At 47.3% G+C, this 24,979-nt stretch overlaps 3 protein-coding genes across 3 annotated transcripts; 1 reads left to right on the forward strand and 2 right to left on the reverse strand.

Moving 5' to 3' along the window:
* LOC8080514 (probable serine/threonine-protein kinase DDB_G0267514) lies at nt 388–5,144 on the forward strand. Its single transcript, XM_021456946.1, has 4 exons — nt 388–1,151; nt 2,275–3,622; nt 4,033–4,488; nt 4,588–5,144. The coding sequence occupies exons 2-4, from the start codon at nt 2,603–2,605 to the stop codon at nt 4,828–4,830; spliced, it is 1,719 nt and encodes a 572-aa protein (XP_021312621.1). The 5' UTR covers nt 388–1,151; nt 2,275–2,602; the 3' UTR covers nt 4,831–5,144.
* On the reverse strand, nt 5,816–9,190 carry LOC8080515 (beta-glucuronosyltransferase GlcAT14B). The gene is made up of 3 exons (XM_002457121.2): nt 7,043–9,190; nt 6,763–6,838; nt 5,816–6,672 (listed from the first exon to the last, which is right to left on the reverse strand). The coding sequence occupies exons 1-3, from the start codon at nt 7,791–7,793 to the stop codon at nt 6,027–6,029; spliced, it is 1,473 nt and encodes a 490-aa protein (XP_002457166.1). The 5' UTR covers nt 7,794–9,190; the 3' UTR covers nt 5,816–6,026.
* On the reverse strand, nt 14,147–19,523 carry LOC8084324 (beta-glucuronosyltransferase GlcAT14B). Its single transcript, XM_002457122.2, has 3 exons — nt 17,418–19,523; nt 14,952–15,027; nt 14,147–14,873 (listed from the first exon to the last, which is right to left on the reverse strand). The coding sequence occupies exons 1-3, from the start codon at nt 18,178–18,180 to the stop codon at nt 14,222–14,224; spliced, it is 1,491 nt and encodes a 496-aa protein (XP_002457167.1). The 5' UTR covers nt 18,181–19,523; the 3' UTR covers nt 14,147–14,221.

Genomic DNA, 24,979 nt, shown 5'->3' on the forward strand with positions numbered 1-24,979 from the left:
ATTGTACTATCTTCCCATTCCACAAGTTGATTCGTATGTGGACCTCCTATTTATTATGTTTAGGGAAAAAAGTTCTTATGCAAAGATAGTGACTACCAGCGAGTAAACGCAAATACGAGTATACACAATACTGACAGTTGGGCACATTATGGAAAAGAAAAAAAAAATCTGATGGTTTAAGTAAAAAACCAACTGAAACAAAGATGCTCCTGTGGATGAAATGCATTAGTAAAAGCATGAGATGAGACAACAACACAAAGTGTGGTGTACTAAATCCTAGCCATGGTGGATCCCTACCTAAGCACCAATAATGGACGCAAAGAATGTGGAAAAGGAGAGGTCATGAGTCTCAAAAAACCATAGCCACTTTTTTCCCCTCTATGTGATGAAAAAGCTTGACATTCCTCAATTCTGCAGTCCCTCTCTCCCCAGTCCAGCCCTGCCCTGCCCCACACCCCACCACAAAAAAAAAAACAGCAACATCTCTTGGCTGCCCCTGCAGCCAGTTTTCAATTCCATTCAGCCATTGACTCCTCTTGAGATCTCACTGCACCCTCCACATTTTCTGCATTTACATCAATGCCCTCACCTCCTGCCTTTCCACGCTAGGAGTATTTCCAGACAGGCCCAAAACGTATACGTATTTGCGAAGACGGGCCCGGCTGGAGAAGAAAACCTGCAGCGCCCTCGAATTCTGCAGCCTGCGCCGCCCTTGCTGCCGTAATCTCCTCCTCGTCGTCTTCTTCGGCTTCGGATACGATACGAGTCTTCCCGGCCCCTGCGCTCCGCTACATTCTCGACGAAGCTCCTCTCCATTGCGCTAGATCGGTGGAGAGAGAGAGAGAGAGAGAGAAGAGAGAGAGAGGGGAGAGCAGGAGCAGGCAGCCCGTACGGCGGTGCGGCGTACGTATCCCAGCCCACCGGCACGGGGCCGCGTTTACGGGGTGCGCGGTACCACGCACGGGCCCTTTTTCTGGTGCGCGCCCTCAATGCGCTCTTGATACCCCCCGGCTCCAGGTCCTCCTCGATCCGCTTCTCCTGCTCCTGGCCGCCGCGCCTACCTGGAGCGGCAAGCGGGAAGAGCGGTGGGGAGCTCGGCATTTTGATCCGGTTTTCCGCGCGCTTCATCCGCCCGCTGCGATCTCTGGAAGGTTAGTTAGTTTCTCGCAGCTCCGATTTTTGTGGTGCCAGCACGCGAGATTTTTCTTTTGGTGTGGGGGGTTCTTCTTCCAGGACTTCACCAGGTGTTTAGTGCTCTGCGTACCAGCTAGTTCTTGCCTTCTTGGGCGGTGAGTGGGTTTGATCGATTTTTTCCTCTCAAAAGGCAAGTTCTTTAGACGAGGATTCATCGTTCCTTCGCGATCTTGTTGTTGCTTGGCTGTCCTGGTTTCCACCTTTGTGCTCCGGATTGGTTTCCTTGGGGTAAACGCGTTTACACTCCTCGCTTTTCGATGCCATTGATGCGCAACTCCATTCGAGGTTTGCATTTGCGTTTGGTTCGTGCTTTCGATCGGCGCAAGTAGTATTATTTTTCCTCTTTTCGATGGATTGATTGAAATATTCTCGATTTTTCCTCTTTTCGATGGATTGGTTGAAATATTCTCGATTTTTCCTCTTTTCGATGGATTGGTTGAAATATTCTCGATTTGCCTGTCGATTTTACATTGAGGTGAGACATGTCTCAGGCTTTTAAAGAAGCCGCAATCTTTTTCACTTTTTTGTTCTTATGGAAAGAATAAAAGTCTTGATCTCTGAACTGAATGCTACTTTTGTAGTATAAGAAGATGTTCTTCGTTTGTGCATTTATATTCTTCTCAAGCATTTACTGCTAAAATTGCTCATTGTTTGATATGGCGTCCCATGAAAAGTCACGGATAGACTTGACAACGATAGACGATAGATCTATGTACGCAGTCTGGCGATTGGTCAATTGCAGGCTAATTCAACAGTGTTGGACGTCGTCGTGCTTGGTCCGGTCATCCTCATACTGTTGCAGTTTCTCATGGTTCAACGCGTATTTTTGTAAAAAAAAAAACGTGCGCCTGCACCCCGTTTCACACCTGATTTTCGGGACCCCCAATTGACATTAGAAAGAGTCAAAAGCCCGTAATTTTGAAATTATTGGTGTCTATTATTTGAATCTTGTATTGGATACTTGCTATGGTTGAACAAGCCCCTTTTTTCTAGTGCAATCATTGCTAATATAATAGTGGGCAGTGGCCATTGCTCAACTAGTTCTGTTTACAATTTTGTTTCCCTGTTGCTGTATTTTAGGATTCTTGGGAGGTCCTGTGTGTGACTACTGGATCCTCCACCAAGCTTCAAGTTCCAGGATCCATTCCTCTGTATTGAGCAAGCTCTACACCTCTGTAGATTATCAGCCTGATTCACAACTTGCTGCAAGAATTCGACTGCAGATGGACCAAGGAAGCGCGGCTGACGCCATTCCTGGTTTGAGGGCTTCTGTTGGTGTTTCGAGCTAGCTTACTCATTTTTTCCTCCTCAAAGTTCCAATTCAACATGTGGTTTCTATGGATCCAGACATCCAAAGTTGGAATCTGATCACTCAAGTCAGCGCTTCTTAGCTTCCTTATTTGCCATTATGGAGGAGCAGAACTCATGGCTTAGGACCAAGTTCTCCCATACTGTCTACACTAGAGTGGATCCTCGAAGAGTAGCTGTTGCTCCAGTTGGCAAAGATATGGTGCTACCTTTTGCTCCGCTTAGCAAGGATGTTGAGCGGAAACTGCAGAAATTTGTCAATATGAAGAAGTCTGTATCAATGCCTGTTGATCGAGATGATGAAGATACAGGGACTGCATTCAAGCACTGCGCTAGCTTGCCACTAGTCCGATCCCCACTTCAGCTTGATAGGGACAAGGTCAACAAGCCCAAGAGGTCGAGTTTGGAGATTCCTTCAAGCCCCCCAATGAACTCAGAGAGTTGCAAGACTCCAAAAGCAAGGAGCCTGGTCAAGAGCCCGAGTTCGATGATGCTCCTAAGTTACTTGAACAAGGCACCCTCAAATCAAGGCTATAGTCCGCAAAAGGCTTATGGACCTCAGCCCAAACCGAGATCAAAGTCCCCCCTTCCTAGTATTGTACCTTCTGGGGTTTTCAAGGAAGCAAAGTCTAGCAGCCAGAGGTTTGCGAGCCCTCCTCCACAGCGAAGAGGATCTGAAAAGAGTATATATGGCAAATCATTTGGTAGGCAGGTCTCTGATATGGGTCAAAGTCCTGATTGGTGCTCAACTCCAGTGGTATCTGGTAAGCACAAGTCTCAAAAGGACAATGCTTGGACAAGGAAATACAGTGGTGGAAGGAGGGTTAGTGCAGTGAACCCTGCTGATGATCGAAGAGCACAGTTGGTTAGAATGAACCAGGCGGTGCAGACGACAGTTGATTGGACCCTTGTTCCATCCAAGCTGCTCGTTGGGCACAGGTTTGCTAGTGGAGCGTATAGCCGGCTGTACAAGGGGTTCTATGATGATAAGCCAGTTGCAATTAAATTTATCCGCCAACCTGATGATGACGACAATGGGAAGATGGCAGCAAAGCTTGAGAAGCAGTATAACAGTGAGATCAATTCATTGTCTCACCTGTACCACAAGAATGTGATCAAGGTAACAGTTAACAAGAATGTGATAAATTTTGCCAATCACTTGCTCTTTAGTCTTATTTCTCCTGCTAAATGGTTATATACAAGTGCATGTGCTAATTTTACATTAGACTCTCATAACCATTTTATTGAGATCAGTTTAAATTAGTGCTACTGATTATGGCTTGTGAAGTTGCCCCCACTATTTTTATTTTAGAAACAAATTAAGCTGGTGTTACCACTCTTAGGAACACTGGAACTACTGTGCTAGTGTACTCTACTGCTCAGAGTATTTATCAATATATGTTTGTCTTTGTATGGATTGTTTGTAATGAGTTGATCTCACCAATTACGCATCATGCATTTCAACTGTATGTAGTGTTGATTGCTTTGTAATGCAACCACCCTTCTCTGATCAATTTTCTGCAAATGCAGCTTGTAGCAGCCTATAAATGCCCACCAGTTTTTTATATTATTACCGAGTTCCTTCCTGGAGGCTCATTAAGGTCATACCTAAATAATACAGAGAACCACCCCATCCCTCTGGAGAAAACTATATCCATTGCTCTCGATGTTGCCCGTGGTTTGGAGTACATACATTCTCAAGGGATTGTTCACCGTGACGTTAAGCCCGAGAACATTCTCTTTGACGAGGACTTCTGTGTGAAAATTGCTGATTTTGGTATTGCCTGTGAGGAGACTTTATGCGACATGCTTGTGGAGGATGAAGGCACTTACAGGTGGATGGCACCTGAGATGATCAAGCAAAAGGCATACAACCGAAAGGTGGATGTCTACAGCTTCGGACTGCTCATGTGGGAAATGGTGTCTGGTAGAATTCCTTACGAGAACCTGACCCCTTTCCAGGTGGCTTATGCAGTAGCCAACAGGGTAATGATTTCTTTCTTGCTTCCATTACAAACAAAATGAATTTCTTTGCACAGTGACTGTCAAGGTGAATATATCTCTTACATGATTGATTTTTTCCAGAACTTGAGGCCAACAATTTCTCCAGAATGTCCATCGGCCCTCAGACCCCTGATTGAGCAGTGCTGCGCCTTGCAGCCTGACAAGAGGCCCGACTTCTGGCAGATTGTGAAAGTCCTGGAACAGTTCCACTCCATTGTCTCACAGGGTGGCTGCCTTGAAACACCAAAGAGCGGCACCTGCCAGGACCCCAAGAAGCGGCTCATGCAGTGGATTCAGAAACTGAAACCGACGCATAGCACCTGAGTAACCAAAGCTCTCATAGTTATAGCATCGTTGCAGCCGTAGTTTTTGTCAGGTTGGGTATGCTCAGTAGTTTAGACCTGTTAAGGATCCTTGATTCAAGGAACCAGTATTCTAAGGATGCTCGTAGCTGTTTATCTGCTGATCTGCAATATAGATCTCACAGTAGCTGTACATGGTTATGCTTTTGTAATTTTCTTCTCCCTTGTTAAATTTACCTCCAGGTTATTCTCATGATAACATAGCATGTGCCCCTCACTCGTTGAGGTGAAATATAAAATGGCAAAAGGAAAAGCATATGCAGAGTTGACTCTTGAGGCCGTCTTTTGGGAAAGGGCGTATGCTAATACAATTATTGCGCCCTTCTATTATTAGCAGCTGCCCCTGCCGTGCTTATTGTCATGATGCTGATATCTGAGACAGCAACATCAGATGGCTGCTTTACTAAATCTCCATTATCCTTGAGGTCACAAATTATAGTATTTTCACCATGTTATGTCGACAGTTTCATTCTGTGTTGAGAGGTGTTTCTGAAACCGGTTTCGTATCCATTGGTTTGCAGCATAGTCTGTCTTTGGTGAAAACTTTGGGTTAATTCTAGGTCCAGTTTGCTGCATTCACCATGAATATACGCCTTGTTTGGATGCAAAGTAACTTTAGAGTTTTGCAACAAATACAATAATGGTTTTGGTTGTGGAGCGTCATGAAGTGTTCGGATTGGACAAACTTTATAATTTTGAAAACTAAACAGTAGTCTTTTGAGAGTGTTAAAAACTCTGCTGTACATCTCTTTTTTTTTTAAAAAAAAAAAAGAAAACTATGGTTTTGCATGTCTCTTGCTTGTCAAATACTAGAATTTCTCAAAACCTTGACATCCAAACAGCCTGTCGACAAAAAAGCAGAAACTGAGTCCAAAACCTGAGCATTGCTCTCTGGCAGTACACCATTTCAGAGTTGAAGGAGAGAATGCATGGCATGGGTCATTCAGTAGTCTCACAAACATGCCAACATGTTTTCTGATTCTGAACTTGGTTAACACTAACAGGATGTCCCCTTGTTTTTATGTGTGTATTTGTTATATGATGAAGAGGTGAGCTACGATCATCTCCAGTCCACTACATGAGCACAAATCGGCTGGTGTTCTTTTTTCCTGTACACACACACACACACATGACATGACACATGATGCATGTCGACTATTACTTGCACTGCCTGTTGGGGAAGGCCTCGGACCTGACGATCCTGTCGATGAGCCTCCCGAAGCGCTCGGCTCCGGGGCCAGGCCTGAGCACCCAGTCGTTGTCCACGGCCGCGCACGTGGCGTCGGCGCCGCACCAGCCGCCGGGCACGAACGCCACCTCTCCTGCCGTACTAGTGCCGTTGGCGGGGCGCGGGCGCGCGAGGAGTCCGTCGTCAATGGCGTCGAGCACGGGGTCGTCCCTCGGGAACTTCCTGGCGAAGGGCGCGCCACTGGCGAGCATGGCGGGCATGTCGGCGAGCGCGAGCGCGTGCGGGTGCTGTTTCGGCGGCACGTCCCACTGGATGTGGTGGAGGTCGTGGTTGGCGACGCTGGGCACGAAGCGCGGCGCGTTGCAGAGCAGCGTCTGGAAGTAGCCCTCTGGGGAGGAGACGAAGTTGGCGTAGTACATGAGCAGGGTGCGCGGCAGGTTGTCCCACCCCCACACAGTGTACTCCACGAAGTCCCGCGTCAGCGCCACCCAGGCCGAGCCCGTGAAGAGCTTGAACGCCGTCGGTAGTGCCCGCTTCGGCGTCACCCAAAACAGGTCCTCCTTCTTGGAGCCGTATAGCCCTGGGTCCACGATCATAGGCCGACCCCGCTGCCACCTGCAACCATGAAGCATGGCAGTCAGCTTCAGCTACCCCTTTTGCATTTTTGAGCTGCAGATGCATGCAGAGATCAATTAAGCTACTCACTCCTTCCAGCCTAAGTTACCCGTGTGCTCGATGAAGTTGACGTTCCTTGGCACCGTCGAGAATACGTGCAGAATGTCTGCCATTAGTCAATTCAACATTCAATCCGTTGGTAATTAAAGATATCGTCAATGAAGCTTTTTGTTGTATGTATAAAAATAGTGCAAATTGTGTGTACTCGATCACGCGGGCATGGAGAGGAAGACGACGACGAGGCAAACGACATGATGATCAAAAAAAAAAATTCATATGTACACGTATGTGTATACGACTATATACGTACCGTCCTGCGTCATGAGCGGGTAATCGGAGGCGGAGAGGTTGATGAACCAGTCCCAGGCGCCGCCGCGGCGGAGGAGGATGGCGCAGGCGTGCAGCGTGTTGGCCACCATGGTGGGCCCACGGTAGGTGACCATGTTGGCGCGGCGGACGACGTGGACGTTGCCGGTGCGGCGGAAGACGGTGGAGTTGGCGACGCGGGCCGCCAGCTCCAGGCGCTCCGCCACGGGGGCCTCGCGGTCCAGGTGCACCACGTACTGGTTGCGCGGGTGGTACAGCGCGTGCAGCGCGCGCCACAGCCGGTCCAGGTCGCCCTTGGAGCCGGAGATGAGGTAGGCCAGCCGGGGCACGCCGGAGCCGGGCGGGGGAGCCGTGTCGTTGGCCGCGGCTGTTGCCTGCGGCCGGGCACGCTCCCCCTCCACGAAGTCGGCGGCGCGGGTGGCGGGCAGGAAGGAGAAGAAGGACGACGACGAGGAGATGTAGGACGACGAGGAGGACGTCACGGCGAGCGCGACGGCCAGGAACAGCAGCAGGCTCAGCGCGGCCGACAGCGCCCACCGGCTGTCCACCAGCCACGCCGCGCTGCTCGGCAGCAGTTTCATCGGGGACGCCGCTGCTCCTGCTCCGCCGCCGCCGCCGCGCGGGGTCTTGGCTGACGGGGAGTAATGATGGTCATGCTCGCCACCGCCGCGGGGGGAAACCGACTTGGCCGACCTCGGCGAGTGCTGGTCGCCGCGGCCGCCGTTGCCGTGCATGGCGCCCAACGACGATCTGCCGCCGCTCGGTGCAAGGCAAGGCGATCCACCAGCAGGCAGCAGGTAGCGACCGCCGTCAACGGATCAACCGCACGCGATCGATGTGTTGGGTCGACGACGGACGGACACTACAGCGCCTGCGGCCGCCGCCGCTGCTGCGTGTCTCACGCCCGCGCGTGCTGGACGACGACGACGACGACGGTTCTTACCGGCGATCGACGAACGGCAATGAGTTTGGCAGCTGCTTTATGCAATCGTCGTCGGGATCGGACGAGGGTGGACGACGACACAACCGGAGATCGAATTCTTGGGGCCGCCGGGCGGGGCAGCAAGAGATTTGGAATTATTTTTTGGGTGTGCGAGGGATTTGGATGGGGCGAAAGAGGGCTGGTTACGTGCTGGCAAACAAATTAAAAGAGATTAGGATGGGATCAAACCACGACGACGACGCTGATGCAACCCGAAAGACCTTTGCAAGCAAGACCTGGTGTGTATTTTAACACACCACATGTACACAGCAATTGCGATCGGAAAACTACTGCCTTCCTGTTGACCAGTAGACAATAAATCCGAGACCGCTTCAACGGATGAACAGCCCGGACACCCACCAACTGATCGGCCTGGAGATTGACAGAGAACAACAGACAGGTGCAGGCAATTACTCTGATCAACGCTACCTCATCAGCTTGACCAGAGATGCATGCCAGGATTTGATCCAGTCTAGGAGCGAGGAGGAGGAGGAGGACGACGACGAGGAAGACGATGATAGATGTGGCGTGGAGAGACGAGCAGGTTTCTCGGAGAAACGGTTGCTGGTTGCAGGGATAGATGTCGCAAGGGCAAGCACGCGATATATAGGTGGTAGGCTTCTCTCTCTCTCTCTCTGTATGGGATCGAGAGGATAAACAAATGGAGTGGCCAACGCCCCCGGCAACGCGGCGAGCTGTAACGTCCCCGGCGACCCTCCGGTGACGCCCCGCCCCGTCGCTCTCGTGCTCCATCTCTCTCTCCCGTACGCTACGCAACGCACCACCGCCATGCATGCACACCACGCACACCGTACCGTACCCTGCGTTCCCTCTTTCAACGCAGGCACACATTATTCTTGTTGCATCTGTCAGCATCATCAACATCTGTATAGTACTACTAGTATATCATCATTGCGAGACCAGTTTTCAGTACGTCCCTTGGTTGTGACACCAGAACAAAAGATAAAAATAATGATTAATAATGAATAAACAGACGGATTAGCTAGCTAGATTGCCTGTTGTGTGAGGCATATTAAAGATTTGCTTTGGCTTGTGCCTCATTTGACCTCAATGATGATGGAATATATTTGTTTGTCGTCATTATTGGTGTGCTAAGAAACTGAACAGCCTTCCTCATTGTTTATTCTATGCCTTTTTTTCAGGCACTGCTTATTCGATCTATGCCTTTTTTTTAGGGCACTGCTTATTCTATGCCTGAGAAAGATCTGAATGCCTAGAGGCCTTGTTTACATCACCCCAAAATCCAAAAACTTTTCAAGATTTCTCGTCACATCGAATCTTGCAGCAAATGCATGGAGCACTAAATATAGACGAAAACAAAAACTAATTGCACAGTTTGTATGTAATTTACGAGACAAATCTTTTGAGCCTACTTAATCTATAGTTGGATAATAATTGTCAAGTTCAAACGAAAGTGCTATAATATCAATTTTTGGAACTACACAAGGCCGAGCCTGACATAACCATGAACTCAATAAGCTCAAAAGATTCGTCTGGCAAATTACAGACAAATTATATAATTAGTTATTTTTTTGTCTATTTATAATGTTTTATGCATGCGTCTAAAACTTTGATGTGACAACAAGTCTTGAAATTTTTTTGGAAAGCTAGGTTTCGATCCTGATCCACGACCAATTTCGAAGTACTAGTTGCTACTCCCAATATAGTGCATTCTAGCATTTAAAATTCATCCTCAAATATAATAAATTCAAGAGGACAAAAACCAATTAGGTTAAACACTTTTTATTTATCAACCAATTATTATTAATCACGTTGATGATATCGTTTGATCAGAAAAAAATAAGGATACATGTGTTTTTTATGTTCGCTTTTAATTTATCTTAAAATTCCTAGAAAACAATATATTGCAGGATAGAGGGATTAGCTTACAAGGATCTCTCGCTCTATGCCCTATCTATATTTTTACCTATATAATCTATAATAATCTACAATCTATATCTATATTTATAATTTATAACGACAATCTATAATCTATATCTATCATTAATATCTATATCTATACCAAATATTAAAGAAATAATTTTTTTGTCATCTCTAAATTTTCGTCGAGCCCATTGAAAGTGTTCTATACGCATCCAATCTGGGATCGGTATACGTTTCTCTGTTTTCGTCTCTAAATTTTCTTTTCTTCTCCCGCTCGTAGGTGTTCCGTACGCATCAGGTCTCAAGGAAAGTGTACCTCCTACTCGTGGTCTCGTGGATACGATTTTTTTTCGTGAGCATATCCCATAACACATATTTCATTAAGCAGAAGTAGAGTTTGACATGTTACAACATGTCCAAGTAATCCATAGATTACAGTGGAGGATGGAAGCCAACACGACCTAAATAAACCTAACTGAAGTTACATTACATGAGAGTTATGCAACCAAAAGGGCAGGTGCCAACAAGATTAGCAAGTCCTCCTTGGACAAATCCTCAAACTCCGACACATCAAACTTCATTAGCTCACGAAGTGTGGCCCTTTTTTCAGAATCGAGCAGGCCCCAAAAAGAACACCGAAGGTCGGCCACTACCTGGTTATCCGACGACTGTGAGGCGGTGGGTTCCCACTTGGACACTGGCACCTTCTGCACTTGAAGGGTGGCATTAGGGGGCCCGAGAGGCACACTTTGAGCGGGGCAGAGACGCGCCTGGTAAACTCCCCATCGAGGGCCAAGGGAGAAGTCGACAAAGGGGCAGGTGGCCAATCCTCAGCATCCACCCCTGACGAATGGGTGTCTGCCAAAGCCTGAACCTCTAAAAGGCCTGCAGGCAGGGGTAGACGGGTGCCCAAGCACTGAAGCACCCGCCAATCAATTGATGACAAGCAAGGCAGCAAGCTCATCGAGCATTGGGTCAACCCAAACAGGAGGCCCAATGCCCTCGCACAGTGCCACCGGTAGCAAGCGACAGTAGAAGCGACGTTGTTTGTTACAGCAACATTGATCTCCCTCGGTAGCTTGCTTCAGCGCCGACGGTGTCGACAACGAGAGCCATTGGTGCCCCCCACAGCCACCTGTGCGGCTCCGCCAAATGGCTCATGCAAGGAGGGCCATAAGCCGCCGCCACCCCCTGCCTCCGACGCTGTCACCGCGGCCCGCCTGGGCCACTTCAAGCCTCTAGCGAGGTGACGGTAGCCGTGACAGCGCAGACAACGCTGTGGCAACCGGCAGGTCGCTACTCTAAATGAGTAGGAAAGGCAATTGAAATATCTGCTGTGTAGCTCCACTGGAATCTTCCGAACCTACGGAAGTTGTTTCTCGGTCAGAGCGGCCATAGGTCGTGACTCTTGCTGTTGGAGAATATCACGCCAACCATCAGTATTGGGGGTGGAGACCTGTCCACGACGTCCATGGATGAGGACGTGGCCCTCCATGGGCCGAGTAGGAAGGCCCGTGACTTTTTTGTCCCAAGTTGTCCTTGTCATGTTTGCTAGTAATATTAACTAGTAAATATACTCGTGCATTGCAACAAAACATATAGTTTGTTGTGTGATTATGTGGATGACTTGCGGCTTAGATATTTAATTAGCAATCATATCATGTGTTACAATTTGGCTGGAAATCAAACTTTGTACTGTTCTAGACACGTGTTGCTCTAGCTCGTATGGGTACCAGAGGTTTAGATATTTGTCAATGGTCATGTCATGCGTTCAATTTCGGCTTAGGATCGTGGTCCACATCATGCCTAAACACTTCATATACCCATTGGAGTACTCCCTCTGCTCCAAATGATAAGTCACCTTGACTTTTTAAGTACACCAATTTTATTATGCATCTAGATATGTGGTAAATCATAGAAACACTTTTTATTTCAATTCGTTTCGAAATTGGACTTAGGCCGTGCTTGGATGAGTAGTGCTCTTTGTGCATACACGCATGGGAGAGAATGAGTCTGATCCTTCTTAGCTCATTAAAAAAGATTACACCAGAATTCAGAAACGTAGTGCTGATGTATTTGTTTCAGCTTCCTGAAAAGTGTTTGTACCAACAAAAAAAAATATAATATAATATCAACCAAACGGGTGGAATATGAAGCTGCTTTTTCAAAGGCTGCTGCTTTCATTCATGTAGGGTATAATTTGCGCAGCACTTGAACTCTGCTTTCGATTTTCTGCTTTCCAAATGTATAACTGTTTTATAAACAGCTTACAATTTTTCAGAATCACGTACTAGTGGCATACGGGTAGACGCACGTGTCTGTCACCGTACCTGGTCTACTGGCGCCAGACCACCAGTGAGGAAAAAACGAGCAGGCTGACCTCTGGAAATACACGGCTCGTTGCCTTCGTCCACGCGCGGGACGTGTGCACCAGCGCATGGCGCCCGCCGGTTCGTGGACCGACCGGCCGGCCGGGTGCAAGAGACGTACGCCACGCCGTGGCCGGCGTCGTTTGGTCGCTGCCCGTCGCGCTGGCCGCTGATGCAACCCCTGCGACGCAGAGGCGCGAGGCGGATGCTGCGGACCGGCGTCGAGTGGTCGTCGGAGCTGGAGGCTTCAGCCGCCGTAGCGTAGCGCGCCTAAGTCCCGCTCGTGCACGGCAAGACTGCCCACGACGCCTCACTACATATTGGCCTTGTTATTTTTTTAAAGATTTTTCATCACATCGAATCTTACGGCACATACATAGAACATTAAATATAGTTAAAAATAAAAACAATAAATCACAAGATAAAATCTTTTGAGCCTAGTTAGTTCATGATTAGACAATAATTGTCTAATAAAAACGAAAGTGCTCCAATACTAAAAACCAAAAAAATTCAAACTAAACAAGATCATAAAAATCACGCTGAGCACAACACCCTCAGCAGTAACTCATAATTTACAAGCCAAAGATTTAGTTTGGCCTTGTTTAGTTAGTGAAAAATTTTCAATTTGGCTAATGTAGTACTTTCGTTTGTATTTGATAATTATTGTTCAATCATGGAGTACTAGGCCCAATAGATTCGTCCCACAAATTACTGACAAACTGTATAATTAGTTATTTTTAATCTATATTTAGTGCTTCATGCATGTGCCGTAATATTCGATGTGATGAAAAATCTTGAAAATTTTTTGGATTTTGGGTGAACTAAGTAAGGTCTTTTATGTCCTAGTTGAGCTGGTCTACTTTCTAGGTCAGCTCCTCCTTTTCTTTGGTTAGGCGGGCCACCTCCTGATGAAGGTGAGCCTTCTTCGCTTCCATCTCTGCTGAGCGGAGAACGACTATCAAACACCACTTAGGGTGTGTTTGGTTGTGAGTGTTAAAGTTTAACAGGTACTGTAATATTTTTATTTTATTTAGTAATTAATGTCTAATCATAGACTAATTAGACTCAAAAGATTTATCTCGCAAATTATTCTCTAACTGTGTTTTTAGTTTTGTAAATAGTCTATATTTGATACTTCATACATGTATCCAAATATTCGATGTGATAGGTGGTAAAGTTTACCAACATGAATCAAAGAGAGCTTTAAGGGAGTGTGGTCAGAATTTTCACTATGTCCATTCTCTGTGTTCCCCCATGGTAGGTTTAGCTATTGAATCGTAAGGCTCATGACATACCTTGTCTCTATTTAACTCTCCTAGTTGGTAGGCGGGGCTATGCCTCGAAGTACTAGCAAATCCCTTCTAGAAAGATAAATTGCTCACTCTCCCACCTATCTATCTCCATAGTAGCTTGTTATCATAGTTAGTGTAGGTATATTTACACCCATCCTTCACTCTCCGCACCACGAAGAGCAGATAGAACATGCACTTTCAACAGAGAAAAGTTGTTCTTGCTGAGCTTCTCTGTGACCGAGCATCTGACCAGAGTATGATGCAACTGGCATGAAAGAGAAAGCCATCGAAAAGTTTGTGAACTAACTTAGCTTTGATACCATGTAAAAATGATTGTAGCATGATGCCCTCTTAGGCTCACGGTTCCATGTTAATATAGCTAGGAGCAACCCCTAGCGTGGTGGTTACACCCTATACAACAAGTAAGGATCTACAACTACCTTACAACAAAAGATAACAACAGATTGAAGTATATCCTATCTCATGTCCATGGAGCCATAACCATATGACTTGAGAGACAAACCATTCACGCCAACAACTAAAGTCAATGTGTCGTGATCACCTGGATATCCTGATCTCATATCACATATTCCAACAATGTTGATGTATGTCGACTACTTGCATTGCCTATTGAGGAAAGTTTTGGACCTAACGATCCTATCAATGAGCCTCCCGAAGCGCTCAGCTCCAGGCCCAGGTCTGAGCACCCAGTCATTGTCCACAGCCTGGCACGTGGCATCGGCACCACACCAACCGCCAGGCACGAATGCTACCTCGCCGGCGGTGCCGTTGCCAATGTTGTTGGTCAGGCGTGGGCGTGCGAGGAGCCCGTCATCGATGGCGTCGAGCACAGGGTCATCACGCGGGAACTTCCTCGCGAATGGCGCACCGCTAGCAAGCATGCCGGGCATGTCGGCGAGCGCGAGCGCGCGCGGGTGCTGTTTCGGCGGCACGTCCCACTGGATGTGGTGGAGGTCGTGGTTGGCGACGGTGGGCACGAAACGCGGTGCGTTGCAGACTAGCGTCTGGAAGTAGCCCTCCGGGGAGGAGATGAAGTTGGCGTAGTACATGAGCAGGGTGCGCGGCAGGTTGTCCCACCCCCACACCGTGTACTCCACCAAGTCCCGCGTCAGTGCCACCCAAGCGGAGCCTGTGAAGAGCTTGAATGCCGTCGGCAGTGCCCGCTTCGGTGCCACCCAGAAGAGGTCCTGCTTCTTGGAGCCGTATAGCCCTGGATCCACGATCATAGGCTGACCCCGCTGCCACCTGCAAGCATGAAGCATGACCGTCAGCTTCAGCTACCTTTTGCATTTCATCGAACAATTGAGTTGCAGATACACTCACATCTTCCAGCCTAAGTTGCCCGTGTGCCCGATGAAGTTGATATTCCTGGGCACCGTCGAGAATGTGTGCAGGATGTCTACCATCAGTAAATTCAACATTCAATCCATTAGTAAAAGATATCGTCAATGAAACTTTTGTATATTACATATAAATAATGCAAAATGCATAGCCTAGTGTGCTCCTAGGTGAACCCATTTGACCGTGTGTCGGTATGTGTATGCATCAATGCATTTGCGTGTTTGGCATGGAGGAAGATGACGACATATTATAATACTAGCTAGGTATATGCTCATGCTTTGTACGAGGCAACCAATTTGTATAAATTACCATTTTTCATGTCTTTTTAATATACCTTTTCAAAATTTAATAAAATCTAATAAACACTTTTGCATTGGAACCCTAAACTATTTTTAAATGCATCTCAATTTTCTTTCTTCTATGTGGATGTGGTAGAATGAGGGTCAAGTTGTTACATGCAGGGCTTCTGTCCGTTCGGCCCACAGGTCATGACACGTCATTTCATCATTCCTACACTCGCCCGAGGGTGAGCGGGATGCAGCCGCACATGCACGAGACAAGCGGGGCACAGAGCCACAGATTCGCGGGCACACACACGGGCAGGCGAGCAGGGTGAGCCTTGGGCAATGCCGGCCCACTGCTGGCGACACAGGCTCAAGCTTGCTCATTGGTTGAAACGGAGGACATGTTGCAGAGCGCGGTGGCCGCCGCCAGCACATCTTGGAGCATCGCGTCGTCCGCATCCATGGCGAGACGACGTGTGCTCCCACATACACCGATACTACGCACGGCAACAGCCAGCAAACCTCAGGTGTCAGCTGTTGTCAATGCAGGCTGTAGCTAGGGCGCAAACATAGGCATGTTTTTTTCGGAAAGGTGGGGCTCAACGTGTGGTGCGACGCAAGAGCATGCGGGATTCACGTACCGGACTCGCCACTATAATTTTAAATTACAAAAACTTTTTTTTAATGTTCTTTTGCCATATAAGATTTTTCTGGAAATGAGGAACGGAGGCTTTTGTACTGTGTTTTTTATATCGTACGTATATGTTTTTAATTCCGAATGGCTTTTTATTTTAGCCATATAATAGAAACGTTTTCTCTACCGGGCAGGGTGATGTCGAAGAATTTGTTTTTGAAACGTTCTTTTTTTTCCCATATATGATTTTCGATATGTACTAGTTTGTTACGCAAACATGTTTTCTTGTGGAATATGTTTTTTAAAACGTTTTTTTTTTGCTAGGAACATGTTTTTTTCGTCGTATATGTTTTTTCAAACAATTTTTGCCGTATAATTTTTTTTAGAAACGGGGAACGGTAGTCTTTTAATGGTTTTTTTTGCGGTATATGCTTTTATTTCGGAAACGTTTTTTTGGCCGTATAATAGAAACGTTTTCTTTACCGTATATGTGCGGCGGGGGACAGACGATAGTATATACGACGCCACTAATTGGCGAACGATCAGTTTCCGACCGGTTAAATTTTCCATTTTAGAAAAAAAAAATCCCACCTCTTTCCCTTTTAGGAAATATTCATCCCGTACATCCATCCCCATTGCTTCTCTCGCTTCATTCTCTTTCTCTAGCTATGATGTCAACATTGACATAACCCACAAAAGCAAAAAAATTTTAAAAATGCTATAACTTAAAAACGGTGTGTCCATTTTTAATTTCGTCTACACCAGTGTGTTCTACACGATGCGATGAATAAAACTAGACCTCACTATGTTTTACAAATAACTTATATGTACTAACTTAGGATATATAATTTAGAACATATAACTTAGAACACACCATTTACATGTAATAGCTTATGTGTACCAAATAAAGATATAACTTAGAATATATATAACTTATAATGTATAACTTATAACTTATACGAGACCTTGAAAATGCAAGAGTTATGAAACACATTTTATTTATAAAAAGTTATTAAACACAAAAGGAATGAACTAAGTTATAGCTTATGTAAAAACTTACAAACACAAAAATTATTAACACACAAAGAAACAAATTAACTTATAACTTATATCAAAACTTACAAACATAAAAAGTCATGAAAGCCAACTTGTGTACATAAGCTATTCCATGCAACTTGTGTATATAAGTTAATCAATACAATTTATGTGCATAAGTTGTAAAGTTATATGTTATAATTTAACACATATAAATTTCTATGTGAAAAAAATCTTCAAAATATATGTAAGTGGGATCTAGTTTTGTTCGTCTCGTTGCGAAGAATACAATGGTGCAGACGGAATGAAAATTGGATAAACCATTTAGAAGTTATAGCAATTTAAAATAAATGATTTTCATTTTTTAATGACGTCAGTGGAACATCAGCGGAGTGGAAGACACTGACTGGATCGTTCGCTGGATTAGTTTCTAACGAACGTTCACTAGAATCGAACTGGGTAGTATATAGGAGATATATATACCCATATACGTACCGTCCTGCGTCATGAGCGGGTAATCGGAGGCGGAGAGGTTGATGAACCAGTCCCAGGCGCCGCCGCGGCGGAGGAGGATGGCGCAGGCGTGCAGCGTGTTGGCCACCATGGTGGGGCCACGGTAGGTGACCATGTTGGCGCGGCGGACGACGTGGACGTTGCCGGTGCGGCGGAAGACGGTGGAGTTGGCGACGCGGGCGGCCAGCTCCAGGCGCTCCGCCACGGGGGCCTCGCGGTCCAGGTGCACCACGTACTGGTTGCGCGGGTGGTACAGCGCGTGCAGCGCGCGCCAGAGACGGTCCAGGTCGCCCTTGGAGCCGGAGATGAGGTACGCCAGCCGGGGCACGCCGGAGCCGGGCGGGGGAGCCGTGTCGTTGGCCGCGGCTGTTGCCTGCGGCCGGGCACGCTCCCCCTCCACGAAGTCGGCGGCGCGGGTGGCGGGCAGGAAGGAGAAGAAGGACGACGACGAGGAGATGTAGGACGACGAGGAGGACGTCACGGCGAGCGCGACGGCCAGGAACAGCAGCAGGCTCAGCGCGGCCGACAGCGCCCACCGGCTGTCCACCAGCCACGCCGCGCTGCTCGGCAGCAGTTTCATCGGGGACGCCGCTGCTCCTGCTCCGCCGCCGCCGCGCGGGGTCTTGGCTGACGGGGAGTAATGATGGTCATGGTCACCCCCGCCCGCACCGCCACCGCCGCGGGGGGGAGCCGACTTGACCGACCTCGGCGAGTGCTGGTCGCCGCGGCCGCCGTTGCCGTGCATGGCGCCCAACGGCGATCTGCCGCCACTCGGTGCAAGGCAAGGCGATGCCACCAGCACCGCCGCGCGCGATCGATCTGTTGTTGGGTCGATGGACAGACACTACAGCGCGCCTGCGGCCGCCGCCGCTGCTGCTGCTGCGGCGTGTCTCACGCCCGCGCGCCCTGGACGATGACGATGATGGTTCTTACCGGCGATCGACGAACGGCAATGAGTTTGGCAGCTGCTTTATGCAATTGTCGTCGGGATCGGACGAGGGTGACGACGACAAAACCGGAGATCGAATTCTTGGGGCCGCCGGGGCTGGCAGCAAGAGATTTGGAATTTTTTTTGGGGTGTGCGAGGGATTTGGATGGATCGAAGAGGGCTGGTTATTACGTGCTGGCAACAAATTAGAAGGGATTAGGATGGATCAAACCACGACGACGACGCTGATGCAACCCAATTTAAAGTCCTTTGCAAGCAATAATGCAAGACCGGGTGTGTATTTTAACACACCACACACAGCAATTTCATGCGATCGGAAAACCACTGCCTTCCTGTTGAATTATCACAGTAGACAAATCCGAGACTGCTTCAACGGATGAACAGCCCGGACACCCACCAACTGACCTGCAGATTGACAGAGAACAACAGACAGGTGCAGGCAATTACCCTGATGAACGCTCGCCATAAACTTGAACTAGAGACAGACACAGGTGCCAGGGATTTGATGCAGTCTGGAGCGACGACGAAGAGGACAACGATGATAGATGGCGTGTAGAATGGGGAGCAGGTTTCTTGGAGAAGCTGTTGAAAGTATTGTTCGCTGATTTATTATAAGAGAAAAATACTGCCAGATAACAACAGCTAATAAAAAAATACGACGACGGAGCAAAGCGGCGAGCTGTAACGTCTTCGGCGACCCTCAGATGACGCCCCGACCCGCGCCGTCGTTCTCGTGCTCCATCTCTCTCTCCCGTACGCTACGCAACGCAACCCACCACCGCCATGCATGCACACCACGCACACCGTATGTACCGTACCCTGCCCTGCGTTCCCTCTTTCAACGCAGGCACACATTGTTCTTGTTGCATCTGTCAGCATCATCAACATCTGTATAGTACTAGTATATATCATTGCGAATTCAGTTTCAGTGTCCCTTGGTTGTGACACCGGAACAAAGATAAAAATAATGATTAATAATGAATAAACAGACAGATTAGCTAGATTGCCTAAAGATTTGCTTTGGCTTGTGCCTCATTTGACATCAATCATGATGGAATATATTTGTTGGTTGTCATTATTGACGTGCCAAGAAACTGAACAGCCTTTTAATTTCCTCACTGTTTATTCTATGCCTTTCTTTTTTTTAGGGCGCTGCTTATTCTATGCCTATGCCTCTCTTTTTTTAGAGCATTGCTAGCTTTTTATATGCCTGACAAAGATCTATAAGGCCTTGTTTAGTTCACCTCAAAATCCAAAATTTTCTATACTAAAAACGTAAAATTTCTCTCCACCTATCTTTTTAGTCCACCTTCAATTCTCCCAACTACCCAGGTACTCCATATCTTGTAAGCGACTAAGATCCATGAGGCCTGGTTTATTAGATGCACCTAAAAATTTAAAACTTTACAAGATTTCCCATCACATCGAATCTTGTGGCACATGTATAGAGCATTAAATATAAATAAAAAGAATAACTAATTGTATAGTTTACCTGTAAATCGTAAAATAAATCTTTTAAGCCTAGTTACTCTGATTGGACAATGTTTGTCAAATAAAAACGAAAGTGCTACAGTGTCAAAATCCAAAAACTTTTTGGATCTAGACAAGGCCTCACTCATACACATACAAGTTAGAATAGCTTGCGTCAACGTTGAATACAGAGTTTGATTTTCAATACATATTGGGTCACTCCCTACGTATCTAATATATGACCTGGACTCAGGACCCTGTCACACCCGGATGTAAAAGAGTATTCGGGTGCCAAATCACATGTGCGCCAGGATCTCAAATTCACACACATGAACCGACATCATCAATGGTACAAAACACAGTGTTCAAACGAATTACATAAATGAGAGTAAATGTACCATTATTACAAGCCAAATGTTTATCAAAGTGCGAAGGGGAAAACATAAGCTAAACTGTTCCATAAACACGAGAAGGGAAACTAGACGCCGACGTAGCAGGACCACCTTGCCACAGGAAGGTCGACGGCAGAACCACACGAGCCTAACAACCAGGAGACTCAGGGTAGTCCTCAGGGAAATCGCAATTGTACTCCTGATCGTCCGAGCAACCTTTAATGATTATAGCAAGGGTGAGCTCATGTCGAACTCAGCAAGCACAGACGGAAAGTAATGACATGCAAGGCTTAAAACAAGGTAAAGCTGACTTGGTTTGACTGCGGTAGCATTTTAGTTGATCACTTTTAATTATGACTATTATTAGAACAACCTATTACTAATTATGAGTAGCATAAACCCAACCCTTAATTAGTGTAAGTAGTAATTAGCATCTTTTAAGAGACTATTCTAATAATTGTAGTAGTCCAGGGATTAACCCCAATTATTAACATAGGATAGCAATCCTGCCAACACGGAATAGCCATTCCGCCAAAACACGAGGTAGCAACCTCGCCAAGATCCATCTCCAAGTATCCAGTGAATCCAATTTGCTCATCAAGTGAGGGTCTGGGCCGCTCGTGACCATGAGCACGGCTGATATATCAGTTTTACACTCTGCAGAGGTGTGCACGTTCACTCCAAGTCGTGATTCCCATTTGTCCGGTGTCGCAACTCCCCAAAACACTACCAAGGTGAGCAGGCTGGGTCTCACTACGAGACCTTTCACAGGGTCCAACTAATAGGGTGCCACTCGCGAGTTTTTGCCGGGGCGCTCGGCAGTCGATACCCATAGCCATGGCGTACCGATCAACCGATAACTTAATATTCATTACCCAAGTTACTTCCTCACGCCTACCCGGAAAGTAACACCCTACTAGTGGAGGTCCTGCTAATTAGTCAAGCCAGAGCCATATAGCTTGGAGCTGCACTGTAAGTCACAGGGGGCCGCTCCCTGACTAAGTCCTTACGGAGAGCAGAGACGGGTACGCCCGGCAAACCGGACCACCAACGGTACCCGCTCCCCCTGTCACCACCATCATCACGATGCTTGTAAGCATCCAACATCGCCATCACCGCAGTGACCAAAGATTCAGCACAGTTTAAGCATCAAGTTGAGTAGAGATTATTACTTGTTTAGGCATGTGTATAAGGTGAGTAGAGCAGCTAAGCAAACCTAGTATAGCCTAGTCTACCCATATACATAACCCCAGGTGAACAAGGAATAGTAAGTAAGCTAGTCATGTCCTTAGGGTTTGCATTCATTGGACACATGCATATAAAGTAAATGACATTAATGAGTAGGTTCAAAATGATCAAACGGTGTCTGCACTTGCCTTGATCGTTGTCGGGTTGCTCGAACTCAGCGGGATCCTGATCCTCTTCCTTCACGAACGTCTCGTTGGCTATACGCGACAATCATCACACAAACGAAGCAATACATGCAAGCAAACAAGCTTAATCAGAAACAGTACACCAAAGCATGTGAAAGCGGAAAACAACTGTACTACTGTGTTCTACTCGACGAGACGAAACTATAGCGACCAGAATCACCTAAATCGGAGTTACGATGCAAAAGTTATGGCTTAAACAAGTTGGATGGCATTTCTGTAGAAAAACTGAACTATTTTTCGTAATTAGAACTAATTAAAACTAAATTAAAAAGAGATTTGGATTAAATTGCAAAAACCGACGGCTGCAGGGGCTATTATGCAAAACCAGGGGCATATTTTAAATAAAACTTTAACTGAGTAGGACTGTGGGTTAATTTTAAATAAGCCCGAGGGCCTTTTGGAAAAAGCGACAGGGGCGCGCGGGGGCCGTGGCCAGCCTGGCCACGTGGCGGCGCGGGAGTGGCTGGGTCCACTGCGCGGGCTGTGGACCGGGGCGCGGCGGTGGTCCACCGGTCCATGGTGGACCGGGGGGGCGCGGGGCGGCATAGGCCGGGTCCATGGTGGACCGGCCGTGCGGGGCAGAGCCGCGGTCCATGGTGGACCGCGCGCGGGCAAGGCAAGCGCCGGCGGGGGGCGCACCTCGCCGTGGCGGCGATTCACGGCGCGAGAAGGCGAGGCAAGGGCACCAGCGGGTGCGGCTCGGCGAGGCGAACGCAATGGAGGGCTCACCTTCGCGAAACGTCGACGGCAAAGAGAAGCTCGACGGCGGCGGCGCGGATTTCGACGAGTTCGGCGGCGGCGCTGCGGAATTCGGCGAGATGGCGGCTAGGGCTTCTAGGGACACGTGCGGGCGAGGGCAGAAGCTATTTAAAGACGCAGGCAAGCCTCGGTTCGCGTGCGGCTCGGAAGCCGAGAGGCGGCGCGGCGGCTGCCCCGTCCGAATCGGACGGGAGGTTGGGGATGACCACCCCGCTGACGGGTGGGGCCCCCTGGTCAGCGGCTGCGGGTGGAGAGGAGGCAGGCGGGGGCGCTGCGCTGTGCTGCGGCTGCTGCTGGGCCGCGGCTTGGGCCGCGCGGGGAGAGGGGAGAGGGGAGGGGCGCTGGGCCGAGCCGGCCCAGGTGAGGGCTCTCTCTCCTTTTCTCTTTTTTTTTAACAGAAACAGTTTCTTCTATTTAATTCTTTCTTCCAACAAAATAATTCAAGCACAAGCAAACAAATCAAACAAAATAAATGCAACGGCATGAATGCACACAAACAAGTTTTCTACCTTATATTTCATTTTATTTAATTTTGTAAATTATTTAATAATTCCCAAAAAATTCAAACTAAGCCAAAATTAAGTCAAATTCAAACTAAATTTGAAATTCAAAAATTTGGAGTGTTATAGACCCGCACTCATATGAATTAGAACAAATCACATGCATCTAAAGATGATACGAAATCTGATTCCTATATGTATTGAGTTTCGTTGCAATACACACGTTTGTCAGCACTACTTCAACCATACTTTTCAGCGAAAAATCAATATTTTTCTCTCACAATATTTCGATATCAGCATAAGCCAAATTTCAGTGAATAGAGTAAATGCAAAATTTATTTCTTTCGTTTCTCACAAAATCCACTAACCATCCCTCGCCCTTCACCCTCATCTTTCTCACTTTAAGTTTGGAGCTAGAAAATTTTCATTGGTGGCACACGACTTATGTCATAGCTCGATCACCTGAGCCCCTTCGCGTCACGGGCGTGTATGCAGGTGTATGGCTAGTCTTCCATATTTTTAAAAAATATATAACATGTGCACATAATAACCACATTGGGATTAACCTCTTATTGTGCTAGAATTTATTATTTGATTTAAGGTTGGACAAAGGCTAATTTAATAAAACAAAAATATCTAGCTCATTATTATTGACATGAGCACCGCATGACAAATTGTAAATCCTACATGTTTGCTAGTAAATGTACCCACGTGTTGCAACTCAACATGTAGTTTGTTGCGCGGTTATGTGGACGACTTTGCGGCTTTGAGATTTATTTATATTGATCATATCATGTGTTTCAATTTGTCTGAGAATCAAACTTCATATCTTGTGTCTCGACATGTGCTGCTCTAGCTCATATGGGTACCGGAGGTTTAGAGATTTAGGCCTTGTTTAGTTCCTAAAATATTTTGTAAAATTTCTCTGATTCTCCATCACATCAAATCTTGCGGCATATGCATGGACCACTAAATATAGATAAAAGAAATAACTAATTATACAGTTTACCTGTAATTTACGAGACGAATCTTTTGAGTCTAGTTAGTCTATAATCGGACAATATTTGTCAAATACAAACGAAAGTGCTATTATTCCTATTTTGCAATTTTTTGGAACTAAACAAGGCCTTATCCATGATCATGTCATGCGTTCAAATTCGTCTTCGGATCAAACTCTGCACCATGCTTGAACTCTTAACTCATATAGGCATGGGAGAATGTGATGTACCATAGAAACACTTTGTATTGCAATTCGTTTCGAAGGCGGATTCAGCCAAACAAACAACTTACATTTCTTTTTTTGAAACTAAAAATAGCTAACATCATCTTGTACTAGTGGCAGATGGGTATAGTAGACGCACTTGATTGAGGCCTTGTTTAGTTCACGGAAAGAAAATTTTTTGGGTACGATATAAATTTGTCAAATAAGGTCGCGAACAGGCTGATAGTAGACATGCATCCACGGTCACCGTACCCCTCGTACTGTACTGGTCTACTGGCGCCAGACCACTCGTGGAATGTGAGGAAAAAACGAGCAGGCTGTGCTGTGCACGGCTCGTTGTCTTCGTCCACGCGCGTCTTCGTCTCCTCTGACCCTTGTGCGGTAAGCCTCACAGTCCCGGCCTCGATCGTCTCTGACCCTTGCGCGCCAAGCTTTTCACAGGGCGTGACGTGTGCATCAGCATGGCGTCCGCCGGTTCGTGGTCCGGCGGCCGGGTGGAAGAGAGACGTACGCGCCTCGCCGTGGCCGGCGTCGTTTGGTCGCCGTACGTTGCGCTGGCTGACGCAACCCCTGCGACGCCGATGCCCGAGGCGGATGCTGCGGGCCGGCGTCGAGTCGAGTGGTCGTCGGAGCTGGAGGCTTCACCGATAGCGTAGCGTGCGTACACACCAAGTCCGGCTCGTGCACGGCAAGACGGCCAAGGACGGGGGTTTCCGTCGTTGTCAGGTCTCGGACACACCCGTGCCGATTGTTTAACTTGGGCCTTGTTTAGTTCTGAAAAGATTTCGAATTTCGGTACTGTAGCACTTTCGTTTGTTT

Source organism: Sorghum bicolor, chromosome 3 (assembly GCF_000003195.3).
Source record: "Sorghum bicolor cultivar BTx623 chromosome 3, Sorghum_bicolor_NCBIv3, whole genome shotgun sequence".
Classification (NCBI taxonomy): Eukaryota; Viridiplantae; Streptophyta; class Magnoliopsida; order Poales; family Poaceae; genus Sorghum; species Sorghum bicolor.